General features: G+C 33.2%; 1 protein-coding gene across 1 annotated transcript in view; it reads left to right on the plus strand.

Annotated features, from left to right (window-relative positions):
* Positions 1–19,650, plus strand: part of LOC140439015 (uncharacterized) — a 36,544-nt gene that overhangs the window by 14,104 nt on the left and 2,790 nt on the right. The window contains exons 3-11 of the mRNA XM_072528646.1: positions 2,904–3,093; positions 3,638–3,869; positions 4,009–4,274; positions 6,067–6,446; positions 7,479–8,003; positions 14,328–15,028; positions 15,148–15,303; positions 16,516–16,686; positions 16,791–17,021. Coding sequence (XP_072384747.1) covers positions 2,904–3,093; positions 3,638–3,869; positions 4,009–4,274; positions 6,067–6,446; positions 7,479–8,003; positions 14,328–15,028; positions 15,148–15,303; positions 16,516–16,686; positions 16,791–17,021 — 2,852 coding nt within the window. The remainder of the gene's footprint in view (positions 1–2,903; positions 3,094–3,637; positions 3,870–4,008; positions 4,275–6,066; positions 6,447–7,478; positions 8,004–14,327; positions 15,029–15,147; positions 15,304–16,515; positions 16,687–16,790; positions 17,022–19,650) is intronic.

A 19,650-nucleotide genomic window follows, 5' to 3' on the forward strand; every position in this document is an offset into this window, starting at 1 on the left:
CTGTAATAAGAATACCTAAGTATGCATCAAATTCTTCTGTTGTGAGTGACTTCCAAACATTTCGAGGTTTGTCGGGGTTTTCAACATTATACTTTTCACAAACGCTATTAGCTTTTCGATTGGTTTCGCGTATAATTATGTCACACATTACGTCACTGAAAACACATTTGAATGTATCTCTAATCGAAAGAGTTTTAGTAGAACGTACTGGGCCCGTTTTTTCACGCAAAAGGTTACGTTTCAGTGTTCGACTTGCAGTAAACGGTTTTCGTTGCCAAATCGTTTTATCTTTTGCAACCAGAACATCACTTTGGGAAGAACTTTCTTGAAAATCGTCAAAATCTTCATCACTACTATCGTCGCCGTCGGTATCGATTTCAATCTTATTATTGATATCAGTAAAAACGTCCTCTACGTCAGAAGCTTCATCTCCATCCGGTTTGCTTTGCGAAACATAGTGCTCATCTGATTCCTGGTTTTCGATATTTTTGTCTACTTCCTCATCTATATCGTCTATAAATTGTTGCAAGTACTTCTGTTGCTTTTTATACGTCATTCTAAAATTGAATGATCTATGTATAAAACATTGTAAAAAAAAACAGTAATAACTTACCTTCTAAATTCGCTAGCACTCACTTCTCTTCTTGCCATTATTACAAGTAATTACAACATAAAACACGCATATAGTCACAAAAATATTAACAACTTGTAAGCACAGTTAAATAAACACTGATAGCAAACAAGGAAAAATCCCAATTGTCTGTTATTTTCGGAATGTACAAGCGAAGTTTACCGAAACAATGCCGGGTACCTGGGTAGCACGGGTATAGACTCCCGTATCACGTACTTGGGTATTGACATAACGGTTAAATAGTACTTAATTTATGGTCGAAATTCTATCTATTATCTACCGGCAACCAGGTTGGCAACGGGCAAATATTTCATCACTGGACTCACTATATCTCTCTTGTGAACGTAGCGGGCATACAGTCTTCGTCCCCAAAATCTGGACGCATGCCAGACATTATTCCAGACAAAAATTCCGGTGCATTGGACTGACTTAATCGCTCCGTCTATAGAAGCAGTTCTGGAGTAGGTTCATAAAAAGCTCTTACTCCCTTGATACATTATTTTCCTATAACGGGAATTTTTTTGAAGAGAGCGAACAATGCTACATCAAAGGATTGTGGTTTGTAGCTAGCATAAGGCGTAAAGGCAACATAATTATGCCTTTTCCTAGACAATATTTAATTGCTGACAAAGTACAATGTGATATACGATTGTCAAGTAGGAACAGTTTTTTATTTTCAGGAGATGGACTTACGTATTCTGTGAATAGCGGAAACCAAGTCAAAAATAGTTTTGAATTTATAAAAGCTGATCAAAATACTATTCGTAAAGTATCTACTAGTGTTCGGCTACAAAATTCTAGTTTGTATGTTTTACGTGAAAGGATGAGAAACAGAGAACTGCAGTATTTAATTCTCCTAACTCTTGGGAGACAACCTTCGGCATCAGTCGTTTCCGTTTTGGAGAAATTACTTCTAAAAGCTTGTTGCGAACAATCGAAACATTTGTTTCATCAATACTACTACAAGATGTCACTGGCACAATGCAGGATGTTAAGATACTTTTAAGCTTTTCATGTAATTTACTAATTTTGTTGTGACTGAGAGCAGAAAACAAATAAGCTCTAAAGTAGCATTTGGTACTTTATTATTAAATTGTAAAATACAAAACTGACTACGATCTAAGCTTCTACATAAGGAGCCAAGCTAACCTCTAATTCTGTCACTTGGTGGGAACCATTTATTCTAATTCTGTCATATTTCTTAATGCTAAGTTTACACGAAGTATTTCTTAAGGTACTACAAAAGATTTTACCCTGTTAAAACCAATAGCTCTTTCTGTTGTAAGTTGTAAAAAACTGTTCGGCTAAAAATATTAAAAAGTGTTGATTTTTTCCTGCAGTTTTCCTCGTTCAGCCTTTTTTTGCTGTAGGCAAGATATTTCGGTGCAAATTTATTTAAATTCAAAAATTCTACATTTTTCTTATAATCTATGCCCATGGCTCGTGATTGAACGAAGGAATTGAGAAAATAATTAAAGCTTTTGAAATAAGTTTCAATTAATTTTCGTCTCATATTTTTTTAGCATTTTTTCGATTCTCATCGTTTTTAAAACATTTTTTTCGTATAAAACAAGAACGAGTCGACCGATTGAAAATCTCTTCGTTCAATCATGAAACAATACTATAAGGATGAACTGTGAAAAGTTTCAGCAAAATCGGTCGATTCGTTCTAGAGAAATCGTGCCTACTGCATGGAAAAACAAAGTTTCGAGAAAAACGGTAAAAACGGAAAACGGTCGGTACATGGGCAGAGAGCACGTATCGACCACGCGGTATTCAAATCTCTATATCTCTGGTAATATTGCTCGAATTTATTTCGAATTTTTAGTGAATACTCTTGAAGTACTATACGAAATTTATTTATTTATATGGAATAATTTTTTTAATTATTTGAAAATATAAGACCCATGTAACCCTATAAGATTCCAAAACTAAAACAACAAAAACTTGTACATGTAATACAACACTTCTTCTTCTTTAGGTGCCGTCTTCTTAGCGAAGGTTGGCGATGACCTCTGCAAAGTCTTCCCTATTTTGGGCTTTCCTTAATAAACTTTGAAAGTCTAATCCTGTAAAATCTTTGATGTTGCGCAGCCAGGTCATTTGTCGTCTACCCGGGTCGCGTTTGCCTTCTATTTTCCCTTCTATAATAAGCTGAAGGAAGTTATATCTGTCGTGTCTAAATATGTGTCCAAGATAAGACGTTTTACGCTTACGTTAATACAACACATTTAACAAAAATTTGCATATTTTCTTATTGTTATACTTTTAGATTCCTCAAACAAAAACGAAACTAGATATAAACAAGATATCAACATATTTCGTTACATTCTGGAAGCCTATGCTAGTAAAAATGACACTTGGAAATTGGTAGGAAGTGACATTAGCTCGTTACCGTCGGGTGATGTGGACAATATCTTAACGAGTCTACATGATCAAACCGAAGCTGTAATGTGGGAACCGTAAGTAAAATGCTATATTTCATTATATTGGGAATACTTTTGTAGTGTACTATAGTATCACGTAAAACTAAAATTGATTTTTCGTTTCCGCCTCATAGCAATCTTTCATTACAGTCACGATGTTCCATATCAAAGAACCGCCTTTATTGAATCTTTTGTAATTCTAGCGACACCAATCGACACATTGTGTGCCTTCTTATAAGCAACAGTCAAATTATGAGGATTCCAAAAACAGCGCTGCTCTATTACTGCTAAATTTTTATGCAAAATTGTTTGTATTTGACTCATACATATGCCCAATGATGCACGAATCTCATGATGGGTAACATCTCGATCTATCTCAATCCTGACGCACACAGCAACAGCTGTCGTTGGACGACCTTCACGGAATTCGACAAAGAGACTGGTGCGCCCACGCTTTAATTCCTTAAACTATATGTAATCAGTTGATGAATCTCTGCTTTGGGATCACACGAAAATTTTACGATAGATTTTATGTTTATGTTTTTATTCTTTACACGGACTGTATATTGTTTGATTTTAGAAGCGGACTTACAGCTGAAGAATTTCCTCCAAAAGATATTGCCTTCAGAATACTCCAGCATCAGGGCTCTAAACCTAGAACGAAGTTGTGGACAACCGTTCCGAAATCGGAAAATACTATTACTTTTTCATCTGCGATATTGTGGGCTAAACAAATTGGAAATGCAGCTAAAATGGGATACGATGTAGTGTTCAGGCAACCGCGTGTACATGAATTATTTACTGATACGCCGGTAGGTATGATTTCTAATAAATTTTAAGAACTATTTATTCGTTTTTTACAGAAGGGTTGATTCTTAAGAAAACAAATGTATAATATACTTAAAAAATAACGTATTTAGGACAATATTTACTTCTTAAAAATACTTTTAGGTTTATTGGTGTTCTCTTCTACACAAAAAGCTTATGGGCTGCCAGGTTTTGGAAACCAAATCAAGTATATTCCAAGACGACACGAACATATTTGCTCATTGTACTCGAAAACAAAACAGTTTCGTTCGAAGAGGAGCTCTAACTGTTATGATAGTGAACGACCGTCCGCTTAAATATATAGCAAAGGTTAAATTAGGAAATGGCGTTCCAGAAAAGTCTGTGGAGGTGCAGACTTATATTCTCACATCACAATGTTTGAATTCAACGTAAGTATTACAGATTTTAACATGTCGTCATCATCAATCAGCCCTGATTTGTCCATTGTTGAACACAGACCTCTTCTTGATATTTCCATCACAAAGTCCTCCTGATGACTGGGAAACCATGAAATGCGTACAGAGGAATGGTGAAACTCGAATTGAAAAAAATATTTGTGTCTATATATATATATATATATATATATATATATATATATATATATATATATATATATATATATATATATATATATATATATATATATATATTGTTATGATGTGTTTTTTGTTTGAATGATGAGCAATGAGTATTTTTAATAATATAATATATAGGGTTTTTATCGCGGTTCTCAAAGAATTAGCTTGTAAGTACTTTTTTAAATTATCTTTATTATAACTATTATGAAACACACATATATATCTAACCTAGCCAATGTAAATTTAAAATAAACTATCTTTAAATTGATGTTCTTATAAAACTAATTAAATTCTATAGACAATGTTAAATTTAAACAAACTATCTTCAAAATTGAAATTGTTATAACACTAACTAAATTATATTAACAAAATTTTGTACCTTTCTTTCACTGAATGCCTAAATGAACTGTTTTCCACTATATATATTCTAATCACCACTGAAAGTCTTCGTACTTCGGTTATCCTTGTTTTTGTGAAATTTCTTTTTCCAATTATCAGCTTCTACCAATTTAAGATATATTTTTCTTCACCAGCATTTATATACCACCAAGCAAACCAGCAAACAGCATTTATATTTATTCTTCTTTTCAATATACCAATATCCAATTATTATAAGTTGATTTATACTAATCTCCAACCATAACACAATTTAATTTCTTCCAATATACCTTTTTTAATTATATTAAACAATTGGACTATTTGTACTTGATTCACTGACTCCAACTAACTTTCATATTTCTTACTAAACTTTTCTGACTAACTTCTTGAAAATTCTGAACAATTTACTACACTAACTAAATGTGTCTACTAACTTTCATAATGAACTGGCCTGACTTCTGACTAAAAACTGCCATCTTGAATCCAAATCACGAGTATTTATATCTTTTTGGATATTCTAGAACCATCTGGTAAGAGATCATGTTCCAATTTGTTCTATTTCTTCGATATGGATGTTCTCGAAAAAATATCTGTTCCATCCACCGACATAATCATTATTCCAGAATATTCGACCGTAAACAATGGTCACACTCTGCACTCTGGAGAATTCGTTAATGTTCCATTGATAATTTTGTTGACATTTAGGCTTTTCAGATCAGAATAAACATTTAAATCATTAAATATATATAAATTAAACATTTTAAACTAACATTATTATTATAACCCCACTTATATTCGTATTATGATTAATTTCTATCTGTCAATTTACTGTATAGTTGGTTGCCTATGCACATGGCTCACTTAAATATATTTACAACATTAAAATACAACTTTTTACACTTATTATATGCTAATTTATTAAAAATGCCCTCACATAAATATATTTTTATTAAATTCTCTAGTATATAACTTATTTAAAATAATCAAATACTTTTTTATATCTAATATTATGTAGTATATAACTTATAAATTAATTTTTTTAAACAATATCATTTCAATATATATATATATATATATATATATATATATATATATATATATATATGTAATATGTAATATTATAAACATTTTTCAAATTTCATCAAGAGTATTTTAAAAATTAAAAATATTTTTTAATGCTCAAATGAAGTGTTTTCGAGTCCTAAGACATGAATAATTGTTTCAGGAAAATATATCTCAACGATCAAGTACTGACACCAGAAATATTCCATAAAAAGAATCCATTCGAACCGAAAATTCGCAGAACCAAAGCAACTTCCCACATCTTATTATCTCTACCACCGTCTTCGATTGGATTCTTCGTCTTCCCCGGAGCCAGAGTTCCAGTCTGCATTGAAAAGGAAAAGGAGACCAAGCTCTTATTGGAAGAGATAGAAGAGGATCAGAATATGCCGTTGTCGGAAGAAGTTGCCTTGCGGTTGGGAACCAGGGGAACCTTCACTAAGCATAATTTTTTGGAGCAAATGGCCCAAAATCTGAAAGAAGAGATGAAATCGGATAATAATTATTACAATAATCCAACCAGATTTTATGCTACATATTCAGGTATGTTTAACATTTATCAAAGGTTTATTTACTTAATATATTTATGGTACACATAGAGTAATTGCGACAGCAGTTAGTTTCATGCAAATAAAAAATATTGTTAATTTTATTTTAACGCTTTACGTTTTCTCTCTCTTTCTCTGTAGGTGCACAACCCTTCGTGGCTCTATTCTGCCTGTACGTTGGCTTTTCATCGGTTAATCATATTTTCTCTTCAATCTTGTAATTTCCATGGCGTTTAAATCTTTTAAGATATTATCTTTGCATCTAAGTCCAAACTATCTAGACTTTTATGGAGGGATAACATTTATGACTAAGCCTTTGGCTTCCGTCTGCTCTACAAGTGACTTGAGGGATCAAGACGTTTCCTTATATAGTTGAATACCAAAATTGTAGACACTAAATTCTGAGAAATGATAATTCAGTTTTAACGACAACACTGTTGCCAGTTTTTGATTATACATAATTAATGAACTTCTGCAATAATAGTCACATACAGTCACATAGTCATAGAATAACGGACTTAATAAAGTATCTCATAAAACATGACAACGCTGACCAGTAGAAAAGAACAGTATATAATCGAAGTCGCAAATTAGAGAGAGCTATATCACTCAGTCTGGAGTACCCAGTTCACTACACATACAGTAGCGTATTGTTGACGTTGTTGAATGAATTTTAAAAATTTGTATGTACAAAAAAATATTTTTAGCAAGTTTAGATTTTTGTATGTATTTAAAACATAATTACGTGAATTCCATAAAACTGGTTTTGTACATACTATAGTATATAATAGATTACTTAATGTTCGTTTATAGACACTGCATAGGGTCCGGCGATCTAACTTCAGTGACTCCCATTGTATCTATAGTTGTCATATGTCATTTGTCATTACGTCATCCATTTCTTTTATGGCGTTTTATTTAATTAAGTCATTTTATTTAATTACTCAATTATATTTTGGCATTAACTAAATATAGTTTTATTCTTGTATTTATTTTATTCGTTTATATAATATTATTTTTATTTCAGATACAAACGAAGATTTTGCAGAAAACGCCAGTGACAATTTCGAAGGCAAAAGCAAAAAACATTTCCTCGAACGAACAAAATTGGGCGACAAACATAAAAAGGTTTTCGATTTTGAGAAAAAGAGAGACTTCTTCAAGAAATATTTGCAAGAAAAGAGTAAGGCCGTAAAACCAGCACTTAAAACCGGCGATAAACTCACAAGAATGGAACTATCTAGCGGCGAGATAGAGAGATTGTTGAAAGAACGAGCTGTCGAGAGAGCTGCACAGAAGAATATTATCTTCACCGATGAAGAACTTGACGCGTTAATTAAGAAAGCAAGTAGAAGCTTACATAAGTCTAGGCATAGAAGAGCTGTACATCATACAGTAGCGAAAAGGGATATTAATAGGCAACTTTTGGAAAAATATAGTCAAATGAATGAAAATGGTCATCACTATAATTCAAAACATCATCATCACTACCATCCTAGTGCGAAGAAATCTATATTAAGGAGGAAGAAACATACTCATAGAAAGCGTAGAGGTAAGTAAGAATCCATACCGTCCAGATATTTTTGGAATATACAGTATTTCTATAGACCAAGAGTTTTTAGGAGGCTAGGCAGAGTGCCTTTTTTAAGTGAACTCTTTTTGGATGACTTTACAATTTATAGTCTTTAACGTAATATGTTGAGGAGGGGAGAACTGTTTGTCTCAAGTTCTAAGGCCTTTATTTTGGATGTGAAGAATTTAAAATTCATCAGTAAAAGTATGATTATGATCTAGACGGTGAAGCGCGTAGGTAGAATCTGTTTTCCTATTATTGAAAGCCCTTTTATGTTCTGCTATACTTTTGTTAAAAGTTCTACCAGTTTGACCGATGTAAGATTTAGGACAGTCGCCACATTTAAGGTTGTATACACCACTGTCTAAGTGCTTTTTATTTTGGCTCTTGTTGTTTGTTCTAAAAGCTGGTGTTATTCCTTTCTTTTTTATGTGTTTGGCTATTTTTGTTGTTATTTTGCCTGTTACTGTAATCGAGCAGAAGGAACTGGGTTTTTTCTTTGGTGGTGAAAATACTAACTTCAGGGCTTTCTTGTGTAGTTTTTGATTTAAAATTTTATTAATTGTTTGTTCTTTATAGCCACTGTTTACTGCTATTTGCTTAATGATATTTAATTATGTCTCAAAATTGTATTTTGACATCGGAATTTCTATTAATCTATGTAACGTGCTATGGTAGGCTGCCAAGTTATGTTGTGTAGGATGAGATGATGAATTGTGTATAGTCGTGTCAGTATGGGTAGGTTTATAAAATACGGAGAACTCATGTTTATTTTTAAGTCTGATGATTTTTAAATCTAAAAAATTAAAGGATTGATTTTGTTCTGTTTCTACTGTAAATTCAATATAACTATGGAGTGAAATAGGCTATTACTATTCAAGTGATAATAAGAATCTAAAAGAAAGCATGGAAACATTCATATCGCAAGAAATGCGGAGCAAATTAAACTGAGGAACGCAACAAAAATAGGAGAAACAGTCTATGCCATAGAAACAGAAACTTTCACGGATACAATTGATATACTAAATAGGAAAGTAAGTTGAAGTATCATAAAGATCGCACCTACATAAATATCGATCTGACAGCAAAAGAAAAAGAAATACAGAAAGAAATAGGTAAAACACCAAAGGAAGAAAAAAGTAAAGGAAAACAGACAAAAATAGGCTACAAGAAGTTGTTCGTGAATGGGAAATAATGGATATGGGATGAAGAAAAACAACAACTAAACGAAAACACCAAAGAAAAATTGCAAAAAAACTAGTAGAAGAAAAACAACCGGGGAAATATGATACCGAAACTGCAAGGCAAAGGAATACGACCATAGAAAACGAAAAAATAAACACAAAAGAAAGGCAACAATCCAAGTATATAATAAAAATTGGGACTTGGAATGTGAGAGGTACTTATGAGCAGGGAGCTTTAAGAAACTTAGAACAAATTATGAAAATATTGTTCTGAAGCTATTTTCTTGTGGCATGTTAAAGTAATTACTATTTAAATGGGAATAAGCCACAATTAAAGGTAAAAGTACGTTTATTGACGTTTGAATTTCCACTTCGGAAATCGTTCTCAAAATACAAACATTAGTAAATTAGACAAATTTTGTTTTTTTGTTATTTGGTGAAAAATTCTTCTAATAATTTAATTTAATCTGACTCACTGACAATTCAGACATACATGATACATTTTAAAGTAGACGACTTTAAAATGACATTGCCAATATTGTTGAGTTGCGTTACTGGGACGACTTTACTTGTAAGACAGTTCATTCGATTACATGAAATCAACTTTAAACAATACCATACATAAAAGGATTATCAGAAAAACTTAAAAGGATACGAAATAAATTCAACATTTCAACAACATTCAAAACAACAAACACATTGAGATCTATTTTATCTAAAACCAAACGTAACAATGAACAAGAAAGGACAAAGAATTGCATTTATAAAATACCTTGTGAATGCGATCAGTTTTATTTAGGTGAAACATCAAGGCCATTAAATGTTAGAATAAGTGAACATCAATCTTATATTAAAAATAGAGAATTTGATAGATCTCAAATGTAAACACGCATGGGATAATGAACATAGGGTTCAATGGAATGATTCAAATATAGTCCTAAAAGAAACGGAAGGTAAAAAGAGAAAAATCAAAGAAGCGGCTCTAATTATGCTAAATGAGACCAATTGTGTCACAAATTCCTCGACAGAATGTAGTAGGATCTGGTTACCCATATTAAAAGAGGAAGTTATTAAAAGGAAAATACCAGTATTAGTAAGTCGGTAACATGTAGAGGATGCATCATTTATATTTTTTAAATAACAAACATATAAAATTAGAATTTGGTGTTTATTGAAAATAAACTAAATGCACAACCAAATACTTATTACCATGTCGGGATAGTATTATGAGGTTTTTTCCTGGTTTTTGCCTCATAAGACGAATTACATGCTATGATTTTTTTCTGACGGATATTCTCAAGTTAAAGTTGATTTCGTGTAATCGAATGAACTATCTTACAAGTAAAGTCGTCCCAGGAACGCAACTCAACAATATTGGCAATATCATTTTAAAGTCGTCTACTTTAAAATGTATAATGTATGTCTGAATTGTCAATATAAATGAGACAGATAAAATTAAATTGGAAGAATTTTTTACCAAGTAACAAAAAAACATTATTTGATCAGCAAACAATGTATAGTAATAATTTCATTTTTGTCGTAGGAAAACCCATTAAATTTATTAAAAAATCTCATCGGATAGCTCGACTTCTTTCGAGAATCTTCAAAAAATGGTCTCGTAATCTTCTGACATTAACCAAAATTATCAGGAGAGCCCGCAGAAAGCTAAAATATAGAGCTTTTCGACCGCGATGGTTCAAATTCCAAAAAATTTAATATTTTCTATCTGTATTTAATCTAGATTTTACACTGGAATATTATCAAATATTTTAATAAATAAAGTAATATTCTGTTAGTTAGTGGTTTATTTTAAACGGTTTTACTCCTTTTGTTTAAATGTTTTCTGTGTGTTTATTCAATTTTTGGATTCTTTTGAGGCTTATTTCCTTTTTGACCGAACCCTAGCAGACTATCCAATCGAGACTAAGGCGGAAAGTTTAGAAATGTTTAATGAATTCGACCGAGACTTTAAACAGAAAATTTTCTCTACGAGTGAAATACTAAAACCCACAATTTTAACAAAAATTATTGTTTAATGCATAATTTTCGCGACAATTCGAATTTTTAAATAAAGTCCGTATAATAATCTGGTTGAAAAGTTTACAAAGCAGAAATAGAAAAACACATTCATACTTTAAAAAGTGAATTTATTGTTGAGTACATTCCCCACTAAGTTCAATACACTTTTTCCAGCCATAGGCTACTTTACATATCAAATCCTTGAAGTGATTGTCTGGTGAGTTTTCAAAATATTCTTCTATAGCATGCAACTATTATAATGTCAATGGAAATCGGATGGTGCCAAATCTGTTGGATAGGGTTGATCTTTCAAGCATTCAAAAAAATCTTACAAAACATACCATAATTTCGTAAACGATTTCGATTTCCTCAATTTCAGTTCACTCTGCGGTTGTTTTTTCCCATGTCATGAATGTCTCATTGAATGAATTTTTGATTTAAAGTTAACAAATGCATTCATCTGACCAATAGCTTCCCCAGACCTGATTTATTGTTTAAAATATACATATAATAACACTGGCATATATTTGATAAGATGTCCATCTCTCTCTTTCCCTCTCTCTCTCTTCAATGGCGGAACAGCCTAAAATCGAGCCTTATCCTCCTCCAAAGTATGCATCCAACCTTGCTGGTTCCACGCCAATCTTCTCCAGGTTGTCATGTCTAGCAAATTTTGCGCGTCCGCTGCTACTTCAAATTCCCACCTTTTCCGTGGCCTTCCTTTTGGAATTATGCCCTGCATTTTATTATCTAGGGCTCATTTTGGTAATCTTTAAGTCTATATTCTCACTACATGATCAGCCATCGAAGTTTCCGAACTTTAACGAATTCTGAGATCGTGCCTCTTTGAACAGTTGGTAGAGGTCATGGTTGTACCTGGATCTTCATATTCCGTTTTCGTTAATAGGTATAAATTCGTTAATAGATCCAGCTTTCGTTTTGTGTCTTCTGTCATTACCCATGTTTCGCACCCATAAGATACGACTGGTCTGATAATAGTTTTGTAGACACTGATTTTCGATCTTCAGTGTGTGTTTTTGGAGCGGAATACATGGGCCAGTGAAAAGTAAGCTTTGTTTCCCTTTACTATTCTTTGAATTTCTGGTTCGTCTATTCCATCCATGTTTAATACAACCCCCATATATGTGAAACTTTCTACAGTTTCAATATCGTCCTCTTATTCAACTGTGCGTCTGTTTTCACTAGCTCTGCCTATATTAGCTTTTTCTCTTAAATATTTATTTCTAGTACGGTCTCTTATGCCCCTATTTTTATTTGTAAATATATTTCTACCTCCTCTTCTGTTCTGCGAGACATAATGCTAATGTCATCGGCATAGGCGGCAATCTGTATTGATTTATTTGTTAGGAGATTACCTTTTCCTATATTCAGCTGTCTTATTACATATTAGAGAGTCAGGTTAAATAGTGTCGGTGCCAGCCCGTCGCCTTTACTTAATCCTTTGAGTATTGAAAAGCTCCCAGTGAGCTCATTTTGTACTCTGGCAGTTGCCGTTGATGAGTCCATTATTGCTTTTACTAGTTGGGTGTATTTTTGCGGTCTTCCTCGTGGTCTTTTCGCTTCATAGGGCCGCCAATTTCCGATTTCTTTATTCCATCGGCCATCCGTAAGACGTTCGTTATGTCCAGCCCATTTCCATTTCAGTTTAGCTGCTAGTTCGACAGTATATTTTACTTTTGTTCTATTACGAATGTTTTCATTGGTTTTATTGTCTTTGAGTGAGATACCCAGCATCTGTCATATTTGATATAACATTTGTCTATTAATTGAGTCGTAGACCTGTTTGAAATCTATATTGAAATATGTTGTGGACGTCAAATTTTTATTTCCACGATTGGTTTAGAATTGGTTTCATGATAAACATGCCCATAGTCTCAGAAATTGGTTTATTCAATAGTCTACTTTAATTACTATATTACGTAGATAATCAATTTAGTAATAGCTGTTCTTGAACAAAATCAGACAAGAAGTCAGACTCTTGTAGACTTTACAGTTCAGTCGTCAGTGATTTGATCTCTAAAAAAGAGATGAATAAGCTGAAGTTTGCTGAGAATGTCAATTTTTATACCTCAAAAAGTTGTAAAAAAGTTTGTCACTGCTACCCCTGGGGTTTCCCCTAAAATCTCCCTTGTAGGGAAGCGGAAAAACCGGAAAACATCGATCTACAAAGAATCTGTACGCTGTAGAAAAAAATATTTCGAAGAAGAAATATAACTGAGATATGTTTAAACAAAAATTTTTTGCGCGCGAACAGTTTTGCGCGTGAAATCAATTTTTTAAATAAAATTTGTATCAACTTGCGTTTTTTACGCACAAAATGCGTTTTAAAGGCGAAGAGTGAAGTTTTTGTATGTAATTGTTATATTTTGCTGCAAATGAAGCCTGGTTCTACAAAGCTGTGAAATAAATAAATCACTATCACTGGAATTTCTATAGTGACCGGTCAATGGAAGTGATACATTTTATTGATCTCATGAGAACCGTAAAAAAGGAGAAAAATTGCATAAGAAAGCTGCAATCTTTACCTTTGAAACATTTTGATTTTTGTCGATACGACATTCTGATCAAAAGATATGGAATTTTTACCGCCGAGTTGACAAAATTTTATTTTAAAAAATTGATTTCGCGCGTATAACTGACATTCAAAATTGCCGGTCGCTTCAAGAGTTGTTTCTGAGAAACCACCCTTTCATTCTACAAAAAAGTGCCAATAAATATTTTTATTCAAAATGCTCTTACCTACATTTTTCGTTTGAAACATTTTTTTTCTTGTGTTTCCTTCCTACAAGGAAGGGTTTTAGCGGGAAGCCGGAGATAGGAGTAGTAAACTTTTTGAATCCTTTTGGAGACCCAAAAATTGACATTCTTAGCAATATTTAGACTGTTCGTAGATTTTTAGAGATTCAGTGACATTTTTGTCCCGGACGACTGGACTATTAACGAAAAATGCGAATCAAAATGGTGTACTCATTCAAGTGGATATTTCGAAAACAAAATAAGAGTTATACCTCAATTCTTTCGAGTTTTATCAATTTTTTTGTACAAAAATGTGTAAAAATGAAATTTTCTTTGTTTTCAGCCACCAACGTAAACTTGGGAGATCTCAAAGCCAAAATAGCAGAACGGAAGAAATTTTGGGATGATAAACGTGACGAAATTTTGGGAAATTCGTTAACTTTTAAAGAAAACCTTAAAGACAAAATTAGAGAACTAAAATCAAACATGAGAATTAAAAGAGACATTAATATGGATCTTTTAGATAAGAACTCGCCTTCTCCTAAAAAGAAGAATAAATTAACTAAACAAACGGAAGCAATAGAAGCAACAATACGGGAATCTGGTCAAACAAGTGCCGATATAATGGATGAACTTGAGAATATTAACGTAGGAGACGTCGAAGAGACAGAACGCAAAGGCGACGTTTACGCCGAATTAGCGAATTCTGAAGACTTAGAAGAAATGGAGCTCTTCGATCATAATAATAATGCTCTAAATCGTAGAAAATATAAACTATTCGACAAAAAACACAAAATAGATCCTTTTGCGATCGAGCATCCAACAATTGATATTGTAGATCCAACTAGGCCAAAACAGAAAAAGAAAAAATCGAAATCTGACGATAAATTACAGTTTTTAACTACTTCAGAAGAGTTTACCGATATCGAAGAGGATGTGCCTTGTATTCATGAATACTTTGGAAATGGGTTCATGTCTGAAAAGGAAGCAAAGAAGAAAGGAACAAAACAAACGGATGACTTTTATGGGCGACTTAGAAAAAGGGTTTGTATTATTTATTTATAACTTTCCTTTTAACACGGTATGATCTATTACAGTTTTACCGTTATAGTATAGGTTTTCAATTAATTATATCTTATTCTATTACCACATTATCTTTTTAGAGGTCTGTCGATAATAGTTTAAATGAAAACAACAAAATTGAAGACACAAAAGGGAATATTGATGCAGAAATTTTACAACTCGAAGAAGTGCCACCGGTAGAAGATAGTCCAATGCTTGTGGATATTCCAGTTATTGATAAACCTATTACTACTGAAGTAAGTATAATTAGTCTTATTAAATCTTGTTAATGAAAAAAAAATCTTGTTAGATATATGCAACATTGGTGGCTTGTTGTTGAATGGAAAAGAGGTCAATAAAAAGTAGAGGGCAGTAGTAAATAGGTATTCTGATTCGTTGATTGTCACCAGAAGGTTGCAGGCGAGTTTTCAACTTCAACTTCTCAACTTTTAGCACAAAATGATCAATAAATGCTCTTTAAGACGCCCACGCACCTTTTGTGCTCTGTAAAAAACTGGTAAAGCATTGAGCGCAATATCCTTTAATGAACGTGTTTTTTTGGCTTGCCGACACACAATAGTGGTAGTCTCTGACTGCCTGAGGCATTTGCAACAAAAAGCACTGTTATTTATTATTTTTTCATTTTGTAACCTGGGGCAGCCGTTTCAATTGTTGAAGCAATTAATTTTTTAGACAACATCTTAACATTTACTTCTGTTTTATCTGCACTATAATGTGGTTGTTACTATAGCCTTAAAGGAAATCTTCAAACTCTTCTTCTTATTCTTCTTCCTCTTTCTAAACAATTCTACTTGTTCATTGGCGGATTAATACCTCTATGAAAGGTTGTCACTCCATCTTTTGCCCGGTCGTCTGATACTTCTTTTGCCGATTGGTGACTTATCCCTTGCTATTTTGACGACACGATCTCCTCCATTCTGCTTGTGTGGTTCTTCCATTTTTTTTCTATTTTGTGTCTATTCATTTACACACTGTACGTTACATTTTCATCTAATGTCTTCACTTCTCTTTCGATCTCTCAGCATATTTGCTGTAATTCTTCTCAGTGCTTTGCTGTTTCCAGTAGCTTTTGCGTTGTGGCTGTGTTGGGTCTTGTTACTGAGGCATATTTTATTATTGGTCTTACACTGGCTTTACAAATCCTTGACTTCATCTCAGTGTTAATGTGTCTGTTTCGCCATATAGCGTTATTAAGGCATCCTACTAGTCTATTTGCTTTTTGTACTTGATCTCACTTCTTTGTTCAGGTCTCCATAGCTAGACAGTGTAATTCCCAGGTATTTTATTTTCAATACTGATGCCATCAATTTCTATTTTACATCTGGTTGGTTCTTTGCTGAAACTCTGTTTGGAAAACATCTACTGAATCAGCAGATAACTGTTCTCCCTACAAGTTCAGTTGTCGAATGCGGTAACGCATTTTATTCATTTTTATATATTTTTTTTAGTTTCATAGTCTTGACGCCCATGTTTTTGAAGAAGCCCTTAACAACACTGCTTACGAAACGCAGGCAACCAAACCTGAGTATAAAGATGACAACGATTCATTATTCTCAAACATTATTGAACACAACGAGCTCCTTGAAAATTCCGTGGATGACAAACTAGACGCAGATAAGGTAAATTGATATATCTATCTATTTATAGTGATTTATTCTAACTTTGTTTCTTCCTTAAAGATATTTAAAGATAATATAAAACATATTTGTTTACTATGTTACAGAATACTTCGAAAACTCATAATTCCACATCTACCACACCAGAGGATCTAAAAAATGTTAATGGTTCGGCAACCAGCATCAATGCTAACACGACAAATAATAATGGTACAGAGGAAATGGAATCAGGACATCCTAAAACAATGCCAACAGCTGGAGAAGGTAAACCTGAACAGTCAAACGCTGTGGAGTTGGAAGAAGTAAAGAAAGAATCTGAGCCAGTGAAATCAAATGAGGTATAAATATGTCTATATTTAAATATGCTTTTCGTTATTTAGCCCAGAGAAATTTTATCTTTTATTTTATGATTTTGCATACTTCTTATAACAATTTGCAAAATTATTCGTTTTCTTTTTTTTCTTCTTCTTCCTTCTTGTATGTAGGCTTTAAAGCCTGTTTCTTCTTCAATATTAGCCTCCTAAATTGTTAAAATTATAGCACCATCTTTTTCTTGGTCTGTCAATACTTCTTCGTCCATTTGGTGACTTATCTCGTACTATTTGTACTATCCTATCCTCTGCCATTCTACTAATGTGCATATCCTATAATATGCTCTCCCTATTAAGCAGACTTTTCCCTGATATTCGTCTGAGTATTTTCATCTCTGTTTTTTCTAGTAGTCGTCTCGTTTTAGATGTGTCAGGTCTTGTCTCCGCCGTGTATGTTAATAGAGGTCCTAGTTATAGTTTTCCTTTCCTTTAAACAGTTCCGTCAAGTATCTTTCTCATTCGTTTGCTGGTATGTTATTGTATTCTTTCAATTCTGCCATTTCTTTCCGTTGGTTTCTTATGAATCTTTGTATTTGATTTTGTGTACCATAGAAGTTGCTTTTCATCCTTTTTGTAAACTGTTCCCAGTGTTCATTTTTTGTTCTTCTTACTAACTGCTTTGTTTCATTTCTTATTCTTCTATAGGTGTCTCGGGATTCTGGAGTATTTGATGTTTTGTACTTCGTGTAGGCCTTTCGTTTCTATATACATTTTTCTTTTATTTCTTTTCTGAACTATGGTGTATTGTTGTTGTTTCTTTTGTTCAGTATGACTTTGCATTTTCTTAGAGCTTCTTCAAAGTTGTTTTTAATTTTCTCTCAGTTCGCGTTTATATCTTCGATATCGTCTATTTGTTTCAGCTGTATCTTCTGTGCTAGCGTCCTTTGGTACATTTCTCTTGTAAAGTCGTTCCAGAGTGATTCTACATTGAATTTTTCCTCGTTGATTTCTTTTGGAAAATACTTTGGTGTTATTTTCATTCTGATTTTTGCTAGTAGTAGTTTGTGTTCACTCCCTGCATCTGCTGAGTTTAAAGTTCGGATATCTAGAATATGCTTTGGGTGGACTTTTCTATTAGTGACTATTAAATTAATCATAGATTTGTGCCCCCTGCAGTTTTTAAATGTATATTTATACTGAAGCTTATGGTCGAACAATGTATTATTGATTCTCAATTCGTTAAAAGCACAGAAATTAGCCATGAGTTCTCCATTTGCGTTGACATGGTTTTTATTAAATCTTTGTTTTACTCCTGGAACTATTTCATTTCCGATTCGTGCATTAAAGTCGCCCATAAGAATTAAGGGTTCTTCATAGGGTATTTCATCCAGGATGGTTTGCAATTGTTCGTAGAATGCCTCTCGTTCCTCCTTAGGTTTGTAGTCCTCGGGGCTATAGATATATGTGACATTTAATTTTTGGTAGTCCATTCTTTCGGAGATATAACGGCAATTATTAATGTTGTCTTTAAATTTTTTATAGACAAGTAGATATACCTACACCTGCTCGTGCTCGTTCTTCTTTCTTCACTCTTCTTATGCAGCCTTATATTTACTAAGTATGATCCTAAAGTTTTGGGAAACATTTCAAAAGCATATAACTCTGACCACAATAATCTTATATTTTTATTAAATTATTCAACAATTTAATTTAACTATCCTTATTATAAATCAAAATTCAAATGACAGACAAGGCACCATTATTTTCGATTTGCCTAATAATTCCCCTGACACGTTGCATCATCCTTTGGACGACCTCGGCGTCAATTTCTCTAATTTTTGTATATATGCGGCGTCTTAACTGTTCCTGATTTTGTGCTTCCCATCCGTTATTATAGACTTTCCGACTTAATATTGCCCAGAACTCTTCAATTGGACGAGCCTGAGGTAGGTTGGGGGGATTGTCTGCTTTCGGTACAAAGGTAATGTTGTTAGTTTCGTACCAGTCCCTTGTGATCCTCGCGTAATTACATGAAGCAAGATCTGGCCAAAAGACTATTTGATCATTTGCATGATGTGTGTTCACAAACTGAAGAAATTTAGAGAGACATCTTTGAATATAAATATTTGGGTTTAAGGCTTCGCCTCGAACAACACCAATGTAGGGCTATGAGATAAAGCCAGCCTCAGAAATTGCACACCATACCAAAATTTTGTCCTCAAATTTTTTCTTACTTTTGAATTTTATTTCATCAGGTACATTTTCGTAATCGTTCATGTAAAACCCATCGTTACCCTTCATTTCAGAGTTGGACAAAGTAAAATATTTTTCATCGTCCATCACGATCAACTTGTTGACGAAATGCACTCGCCTTAACGCGCGGCAACATCTCGGAATTCTCTCTAATTGATCCTCTGTGTATTTTGGAGCTTTCCTTCTTTTCCGGTAGGTAATATTGTTACTCGATAGGGTCCTATATACTGTAGTCTTTCCAACATGAAATCTTTTGGCCAGTTTTCGCTGTGAGACCCCAATTTTGTTCTTAGCTGCTTCAATCAGTCTTGCCTCTCTTATATGGTTCAAAATCAGCGGTCGGCCACTTTTACGCCGCAAGTTAACACATGGTATCCCTTCTTCACATTCTCTGATTGTGCGA

The sequence above is a fragment of the Diabrotica undecimpunctata genome, chromosome 4 (assembly GCF_040954645.1).
Source record: "Diabrotica undecimpunctata isolate CICGRU chromosome 4, icDiaUnde3, whole genome shotgun sequence".
Lineage (NCBI taxonomy): Eukaryota > Metazoa > Arthropoda > Insecta > Coleoptera > Chrysomelidae > Diabrotica > Diabrotica undecimpunctata.